General features: G+C 36.4%; 1 protein-coding gene across 1 annotated transcript; it reads right to left on the reverse strand.

Annotated features, from left to right (window-relative positions):
* Positions 1 to 3,012: 3,012 nt before the first annotated feature.
* Positions 3,013 to 3,552, reverse strand: LOC147551042 (uncharacterized). The gene has a single exon (XM_086668514.1). It carries the CDS (start codon positions 3,550 to 3,552, stop codon positions 3,013 to 3,015), a length of 540 nt encoding a protein of 179 aa, XP_086524640.1.
* Between the last annotated feature and the right edge of the window lie 6,332 nt (positions 3,553 to 9,884).

The raw sequence follows: 9,884 nt of genomic DNA on the forward strand, positions 1-9,884 counted from the left end.
ACATAATTATTGGACTTAGGGTCAAAATATCTACCCTTAAACACACTTTTAATCCTCTCTAATCCTAATATGGGTTTATAAACCAAAATATTAACATAAATCGAAATCTAGGTCATTTGGAACCATCTCTAGAGAAAACACATATCCCTAGATTTCACATTAATTCTTAATACCTAAAATAACCTTCTATATAACCAAAACCACCTTTTCAATCAAAATCCCCAAATATCTGATTTCCATTTTTATCACCCACGTTCTTTCTCCAATCTCCATTCTATTAACAGAAACCATTATCCTATTTCTTCAAAACGGAAACTATTAGTTTTCTCTTAAAACCGAAACCTCTATTCAATCTCCCTTTTTGAAGCTCGAAATCTCCTTCCAATCTATTAGACCAGCTGAAACCTCCATCAATTATTTCGATTTCTATCATCAAATATTGAGGTTAGTTTTAGTGTTATCAACAACAGTTGCTTCAAAGGTTGAAGTAACAAATTTTATCTTTCTATTTAATGTTTTTCATCATCATCTTAAACTTTATCCATGATTTTCATTATAATCGGTTTCACCTCTGTATAATCTTTTCAAATCTTCATTGGACTTTCAGGATTTTCTTTCTCTTAGATTCATAACTGATTTATGATGTTAATGTTCAACCCGTGTTTACAATTATGTTATGTTTGTCTCCATGTATTATGTTACTTTTTAGTAATTTCAGGTTACAGATTTTGATTCTTAGAACATCTGTTGTAATCAGATCAAGGTATCCGTACCATTTTTGAACTAGAGAGGATTCCGTACGATTTTGTTGTAACAGAATGCAAACGAGGTGTAATTTACAAGAAATTATGCGTAATTTACAGAAAATAACACATATTATTTCACATTAAAGTGGCATTTTATTCAAACTAAAGTTCTGTTTGCATAAAAAACAAGATGAATTTTATTACACATTATACATAATTTACTAGATTTACAAGAAATTATAGTATCAACACAAGACATGATTTCAAGTTTGTCAAGAATGATTTAAAGCGTGTAACTGCTTTGAATGACTCAGATAGTTGAGAAGATATAGAAGTGTACCTGTGTAAAAAACATTAAGTTTTGGTATAAATAATGTGAACCATTAAATAAATTACGTTGTATACATGACAAATGATGGTTTCTTCGTCATAAATGACAAATAATTTACGAACTTGTTTCATAAATTGTATTTGATGTGTGGTTATGTATGAGTAAAAACGAAAACAAATGCTGCTGTAATGTTCGTAAATTGTACATAATTTATGAACATGTCATAATTTGTAACGGATGTTTGGTTATGTATAAGTAAAAACTAAAATTAAATGATGAAATATTAAAATTGTTGGGTGTTCTTACCTTTGACTGGGAAAGAAAGAGTTTGCCCATGATTTAGGGTCTAGGAATTGGAAGAATGGAAATAAACCTGTAAATATATGTTGAGTAAGAACAATGTATAATTCATCAGTACAATGAAATAATAGTGATAGAACCAAGATTATACATAATTTATAACACAAAATGATATATTTGTACATAACATAAGCAAGTGTATGAAAAATTACAGGGGTTATGGCGCTTTGATTTCTAGGGTTTCGATGGTTTTTCGTTAGGATCCTTTTGATGAGAGAGAAAATATACTCTTTCCAAATCAGAAAGTTAAGTGAGAGAAAGTGATATATACGTTATGTATATTAACCCCTAAATCACGCTAAATTGATCCCAGAAAAATTCGGTCCGGCTGACATTAATGAAATTGATCCCAGAAAGAGGGAGAATTGATTTGGTTTCCAAATCTGAAAGGATGAAAGAGAAAATAAAAACAAGAAAATATCCGTTATTCCTAATGAAGACCCTAAATCACGCTAAGAATTAGGTCGTACAAAATCGGTCCCACAACAATTATAAAAGTAGCGGGAAATCTAAAGGGGATATGGACGATTTTTTTTTAATATAGTAAGAGTTATTATGGACGAAGTGCTAAAGGACTAAGAACCCATTATGGGAAAATTGGACCCTAAACCTTTTTTAACATTATTTTGGGCCTTATACCCATGGACCCTAACGTAAACGACCTAAATTAGGATGTCCACATCGACGATGCCAAACGTCGAGTGACTTATTTAAAGCAAGTGCGGGAAAAGTCCTACGGAGAATGTAGAGTCCATCAATAACGTCAGCTTGACTAATCTCCTGATGATTTGAGATCGTCTGAAAAAGACAATGAGTGGAATCAAAATAAACACCAGATTTCAAATATTTACAAGTTTGATGCACAGAAATCAAATTGAATTTAAAACTAGGAATGTAGTAAACTTGGTCAATAGATAGAGAGTTTGAAAAAAAAACTCTATCAATGTATTTAACTAAATAAGTCGCACCATTAGGAATTTGAACATAACAAGACGGTGATGTAGAAACATATAAGCTAAAAGCATCTAAGGACAAATAAACATGGTTCAAAGCTCCACTATCAGCAATCCAAACGGGTGGATGAGAAAGAGAAATACCTGACATCATAGAAGAGTTAGAACTGGGGGGAGTCCGTGCGTTGGTAACTGCCATAATGTTGTCATAGTCTTCTCTTGTAAGGATCGGAGTTGGAACACTAAGAAGTGCTACGGGCACTGCCTTAACGAGGGGGCGATCATGTAGGATATAACATCGATCAACAGAATGACCGAGACGTTTGCAATGAGTGCACATGACATCTTTCGTACAAGTGACAACAGAGTGCCCATGAAGGTTGCACTTGGTACAATAAGGGCGAATACGCTTATTTTTCTGTCGAGATAAATCACTTTCTTTCAACCTATTAGCCATCATGATCTTGGCGTTGAGGGTGTGAAAGTGAAAGGAATCATTAACCTTATTTTTCTGCTCTTCTTGAATGACCAAATTATATACCTTGGTCAGAGAAGGAAGTGGTTTCTTGAGTAAAATGTTATTGCTAGTGGCAGAATAACGCTCATAAAGGCCCATGAGAAACTAAATCGTATGCGAGGTAAGATGATATTCGATGGTTGTTTTGCCAACAGGACAATCACATGAAGCAGTTGGAATGATAACATGTAGTTCGCCCCAATAAGTCTTCAACTGAGAATAATAAGTTGAAATAGTTAGGTGTTCTTGAGTAAGGGCAAAGATTTTTTTCTTCAGTTGATAGATGTAGGTAGCGTTAGATGTAGCAAAACTCTCTTTCAAATTCTTCCGAAGATCAAAAGCAGAAGTCGAACGTCTCGTGCTACGTCGGATTTCCTCGCTAACAGAATTGGATATCCAAGCTGCCACCATGGTGCCACAACGGGTCCATGCATGAAGTTGCGCATGATCTGTTGGTTTAGGGAGAGACCCATCGATAAAACCTTGCTTATTCTTGATGATAAGAGCATTTTGCATGCCGGGAGCCCAATCAACATAGTCCGACCTGGTGAGAACGGGGGTAACGTTGACAGAAGTTGCATTATTTGAGGGATGCAGATAATAAGTCTCACATATTTGTTGAACATGAGGAGAAGTGTCTGTCATTAGAGGAGTGTCCTCGGCATTCGAGTTGAGATCACTCACATTAGTAGATTATCCAAAAGTCATAATTTCTTGTAAAAAAATAGAAGATAGTAATCTATTTGAAAAATCAGCGTCACGATAAAATTATAAGTGACAGTCCAGAGAGTCACAACTAACAGAAGAGTTGGAAAAGAATGGGACAGTGGATGTTGTCGTAAAATAATAGTCCCGACAGTAATGTGGTGAAAAGGAAAATCGTCACAAATATGGGGTGCGTCTAAAAATAGAGAGTCAGGGTTGGGGTCACGGGTTAGGTCAAGCAGCCACAACTATAGGGTTGGGGTCAATCTGAGTTGACTCAAGAATTCTGAGTTGACTCAGACAATCTGGTAGTTGCCGGCAGTCGGATGAACAACCTATTTCTGGTAGTTAGGGTTTTCTCAAATTAGGGTTTCTGAAAACCGAGATGTTGAAGTGAACAAACCCAATCAAAGGATAGGGTTTTCGATCGAGATGGTGTATTGAATGAAGGGAAAAACAATCGAAAGATAGGGTTGTTGATCGAGATGATTGGTGTAGAGAGAAAAACCGAGTAGAAAAATTGATGGTGAGAGGGGAAACCTCTGATGGTCAGACGTGGGATTCGTGGTGGTCCTTTCGTCTGAGATACTATTTCCGGTGATAAGAAGGAGCGAATGTGCCTGCGCTCCTAATCTCAACTCAATTCCGACGAGACACTAGAAACCCTAGAGGGTGAGCTGCCGGAGAAGACGAAGTAGGGAGTCGGGTACCAAAAAAACAAAAGTTGGCTCCGATCATGGACGGTTAAGTCTGTTCCGGGTGTTTTTACTAAACTGGGTTGTCTTTATTCTAAGCGGGTATCCTGGTATTGTAACCAGATTAGGGCGATTCTGGTTCTTGAAATAGAACTGGAACGGACCAGAATTATATCTAACCTAAAAAAGGTCAAGAAAATTACAAAAACTAGAAAAAGTGTTATCTGACCTATGAAGATAGAGTTGGGACGATCGAAGTATAAAAATAATAAGAATCCGTAGAGCTCCTTAAGATAAAACCGAAGAAATGTAATAACTATTATCGAATTAAAAATCTCAGAAATATTAATTGTGCTCTAATACCATATTAAATTGAAGAACAATAATCAAAGGTATCTTCATTGATAGAATAGAGTACATATTTATGGGGTTTACTATAGGATTTGTAGAGAATTAGTAATAGGGAAATAATTACAAAGAGGAAACAATAAATTACAATTGCTATATTTTGTATTTCCTTCTATCTTAGGGAGATATCTTCTAGATATCTTCTTTGTCTTCAATATACTTCAATATATTGGATTAGTCCTCCCAGTACTTTCTTTGACTTACTAGTACCAAAATGGGCATGTAAACTGATGCAGGGGCACCCGGCGTGGAGACTTTTTCCATGACCGAACCCGGTCATGGGCCAACCGGCCATAGAGAGTAGTTTTAGGAAGTCCCAATTTTAGTATGATTATTAGAGAATTTAGGTTTAGGAAATTATGTTATTTTAGTATTTCCAATAATTGGAAAGGTCCAGATTTGAGTCTAGTTATTTAGGCAGTTGCAGTATTTTAATTATTTAGGAAAGTCTAATTCAAGTCTATCTAGGAAAGTCTAGAATCCTACAAAAGGATATCTAGTTAGTCCATTATTCTCAGATTGAAGAGAAAACCCAATTAAGTTTAATCAAGTTTAGAGTTATTTAATCGTTCTTTATCGTTATTTTATTGTTCTTCGTATTAGTTTATTTTATTCTTAAATTCCGCTGCGTTCTACATCATGTGGTATTCAGAGCCACCAAAGTTTTGGGTGAATGATTCTGAATTTTTTTTTCCAGACCAGTTAAATCAGTATCGATCGTATTCTATCCCGCAAGAAGATTATAATCAACCAGATTATACTCATCAAGAGATAACGAATCGATGCTCATGCTCATCATGTTTATATGCGAATAACGACTCGTACAATTATCATTGGAATCCGGGAGAAACCGTACGAGAAAACCCTCCACAACCATCTCTTCGTCAATACCAACCGTCACCACCACCAGTGTTTCATACACCACCACCTCCATCTTATTATCCGACACCATCCTCACCACCACCACCACCACCACCACCACCTCCGTACTCTTGTTATACACTACCACCGTATTCAACAACGTATACACCACCATATTCACCACCTTCGATACATTCCTCTTCACCACCACCACCTCCGTACTCTTATTATTCACCATCACCTCAATCATCTTATTGTTCTACACCCACCAAAGTTACTACAACTTTTGAACCCGAATGGAAGAACATCGAAAGAGAAATTTTACCACCGCAACTATCTTCTCCTTTTGAAACACTTCAATCACCTATGTACGAGACCGATAGGATGAAAAAAAATTCTGACAAGCTCGAAGCCTTCATATTTCAACCATCTCCCTCACCTATTATATCTTTCAATCATGGAGAAGAAAAAGAAGATCATAACGAAGTTGAAGTTGAAGAAGATATTAATGTTGAAGGTCATATAACAGAGAAGCAAAACGCCGCTGATATAGAGATTGAGAAGAATGACCCCGAGACTCTACCCTGTACAAATTTTACTGGTTCCACCTTCAAACAAAAAATTGACGAAAAGGGGGACCCCGTTATCAGTGACTTCGTAATGAAGGACGAGGGGTCACCAAAAGGTGATTATGATGATCCTCGAAACATGCTGGGTGATTTGATTCCCATTAATAGGTCATACATGAAGGATACCTTGTCGAGGATTAGTAACCTAAGTGTAGATGATGATGAAGATATGGGGAAGGCAGAGTTACTTGAGGAAATTTCTGGTGATATGAGAAAGAATGCAACAAGTTTCCAGCAAAAATATGAACTAAGTACGACAAGACTTTCACAAGAGTTAGGACGAACACGACCAAACAAACGTGATTATCAAGTAATGGCGATGGCGAGTTTAGCAACACGAAAGGCTTTTCTTCTCTCTACAAATCTCTATAACTCATCTGATGTTTTTAGGTATTCACTTTCTCTCTCTAGTTTCTCAAGACAATTTTCATCTGGATCGGAAGAAAACAATGTTGCCGTGATTGCCGGTGGTCTTGGTAGTTATGTTGCCGCCATTAAAGCTGCTCAATTAAGTCTCAAAACTAATTGTATTGAAAAGGGAAGTGTTCTTGGGGGTACTTGTCTTAATGTTGGTTACATCCCTTCCAAGGCACTTCTTCCTTCCTCCCACATGTACCACGAAGCAAAGCATGTAGTCACCCATCACGGGATTAAGGTATCTAAGGTGGAGGTTGATCTTCCAGCAATGTTGGGCCAAAAGGACAAAGCAGTTTCAAGTCTTACTCGATGTATTGAGGGTCTCTATAAGAAAAACAAGGTAACATATGTTAAAGGCTATGGTAACTCTATTTTACCGTCAGAAGTAACAGTCGTTGAATTTGCATCAGACATTGTTCCCGCCATGGACGATGAAGTTCGTAAACAGGTCCAACTTTCACTTGAAACTCATTACCTGCGGAACAGAGAATTAATGTCAAATGGGATACTGACTTTACCATACTGGAAGCCACATATGAACTTGTTCATTGACACCTCTATCGTGTTCGATAATATGCTCCTTAGAAAAATCAAGGAGATACGAACTCTAGCTACATCGCCTATTGCACCACAAACAATTTCGGCCAAAACAATTAATTCTGGTGATATATTAGTTTGGAAAGTAACTCAATTTCCAAGTATTGATCACGTTGGAATATATAAACTACATGAAGATGAACGTGGAAAATTAAATTTGGGGTGGCATATCAACACTACATGGTTCCATATCCATAACTTAGTTCGCGTTGGTTTTGCTTATACTTTGGCTATTGTTGAAGTATTTTGGGGATTCGTTACACTTACTTCACCCTTGCTCATATTTCTTCAAACTTTCTTGAAGATTATTAAGTGGATGAACCTACCATGGGAAGATGGCGAGATGAATATTCTTCATTCATTGGAGTTAGTTTTTCGAGAATCTTTGGCACATGGGATTGTGGATGAGGTTGGCGATTTCTTGCAAATTGGTATCCTTCAGATTCAATGCAAAATTCGTTCAAAATGGAAATTACGGATCGCCATGGAAGAATTCATCGTGTGCGGGTGCATCATATTGTTTTCTTCATCGAAACGGTTCGGGACGAACCTCTTGGGAGAAGGGGATGCTGATGCAGGGGCACCCGGCGTGGAGACTTTTTCCATGACCGAACCCGGTCATGGGCCAACCGGCCATAGAGAGTAGTTTTAGGAAGTCCCAATTTTAGTATGATTATTAGAGAATTTAGGTTTAGGAAATTATGTTATTTTAGTATTTCCAATAATTGGAAAGGTCCAGATTTGAGTCTAGTTATTTAGGCAGTTGCAGTATTTTAATTATTTAGGAAAGTCTAATTCAAGTCTATCTAGGAAAGTCCAGAATCCTACAAAAGGATATCTAGTTAGTCCATTATTCTCAGATTGAAGAGAAAACCCAATTAAGTTTAATCAAGTTTAGAGTTATTTAATCGTTCTTTATCGTTATTTTATTGTTCTTCGTATTAGTTTATTTTATTCTTAAATTCCGCTGCGTTCTACATCATAAACCTTTTGGTCCAGATCGAAAATTTAAAGGCCCCCAGGGAGAACAATTAACCGAAATCACTAGGCCTGGGAGACCCGAGCATCTTCACCTGAGACCGTCTCACACATAAGCTTAATTAACACTGATAAATCGGCAGGCCCCCATAAACTAAAAGTGTGCTCTGGTAGCCCAAGCTACGACTAGGTCATACAAATGCTCTGCAGGTCATTAAATAAATAAGTCTGTTAGCAGAGGTGACGACCGAAGCAAGTTATATTGAAAAACGGGATAAAGGCATTCCCAAACTATAAGTTCTTTAGGCTATCTACTTAGAAGTTTTAAGTTAAGCCCCCCCCCCCCCCCCCCAAGGAAAAAAATCGTCTCAAAGAAGACATACAACGAGTAAGTTACAACTCCATAAAATCGGTTTCACTAAAAATACCCAATTATTTAACTACAAGGACAATCTGTCTGTCTTGAGTGTCAGAGAGGTTTCCGAGTTCCTTGCTGGTTTCACCCTCCGTATCGAGAGGTGCAAAAGCGGGATTCATCATTGCAATCTCAACCCCTTGACTGATTGCAGGAACACATATTTTGATATCAACACAAATCTTAGGCAATCAAACAATACACAAAACGCAGAGGGATTCACCGGAGCCAAATTGTTAATGGATACAGTAACATGAAACACATTGAGGGATTCATCCACAACGAAATTGTTAATGGATACGAAGAAAACACAACTAGTATTCAAATTTTAAGGTAATATCTAGTTCTGACGTGTCTTCAGTTGTGAATGAAATTAGTGATAATATTTCAGACATAGAAATTCCTATGGAATGTGATGTTAAGCAAGTTGTTCAAGAATAAAATCTGACATTATTGAGATCATGGTTTTACATCATTAATTCTCAAGACGAGGAATTTGTTTTTTCTGAAGATGTTAAAAAAGTTTATTGAAAAGATGAAAACTTTATAAGTGGGATATCGAGATAACTGATTTTTCTTCCAATGAAGATCCTCTTTTAGTATTTTGTGAATCTAAAATTGTTTCCCATCGATATTTTACTAGACAATTTTCACTAAAACTTACAACTTTCTATCACCATATTCATGATATTTACAAGTTTATTTTTAGGGTGATAAGAGAGATTGAGTCACATTACAAATATATACGATTTTTTTTGGGTAATTCTGTTTTGGTCCCCAATTTGTGACCAACTCACCGTTTTGGTCCCCACAAGTGTACATGGGTTCGATTTGGCCCCCCAAGAAGTCAAAAGTACTTTTCGGTTAATTATTACATCAACAAGCTCTGACCCAATATTTTTTATTTCTAATCTACCCCTCACCAAATCAAAACCAAATCTTTAGTTGTTAAATCAATTAACCCTAAATATTATCCGTATTTTCTTCCCCAAAGCACTTTCTTCTTCATTTCCAGATTTTTTTTCTCTTTCTCCCTCTACTCCTTGTTCTTGTTCTTCTTCAGTTAGAGAAAATTACTCAAATCTCTCTTCAAACTTTCACTGTAATTAGTAATTAGTAGTTGAGTATCTCTTCTTCATTTCCAGATTTTTTTTCTCTTTTTCCCTCTACTCCTTGTCCTTTTTCTTCTTCAGTTAGAGAAAATTACTCAAATTTCTCTTCAAACTTTCACTATAATTAGTAATTAGTAGTTGAGTATCTCTTTATTTTCTG

The sequence above is a fragment of the Eschscholzia californica genome, unplaced genomic scaffold, assembly GCF_041429995.1.
Source record: "Eschscholzia californica isolate CP2 unplaced genomic scaffold, dmEscCali1.0.p SCAF_3, whole genome shotgun sequence".
In the NCBI taxonomy this organism is placed as follows: domain Eukaryota; kingdom Viridiplantae; phylum Streptophyta; class Magnoliopsida; order Ranunculales; family Papaveraceae; genus Eschscholzia; species Eschscholzia californica.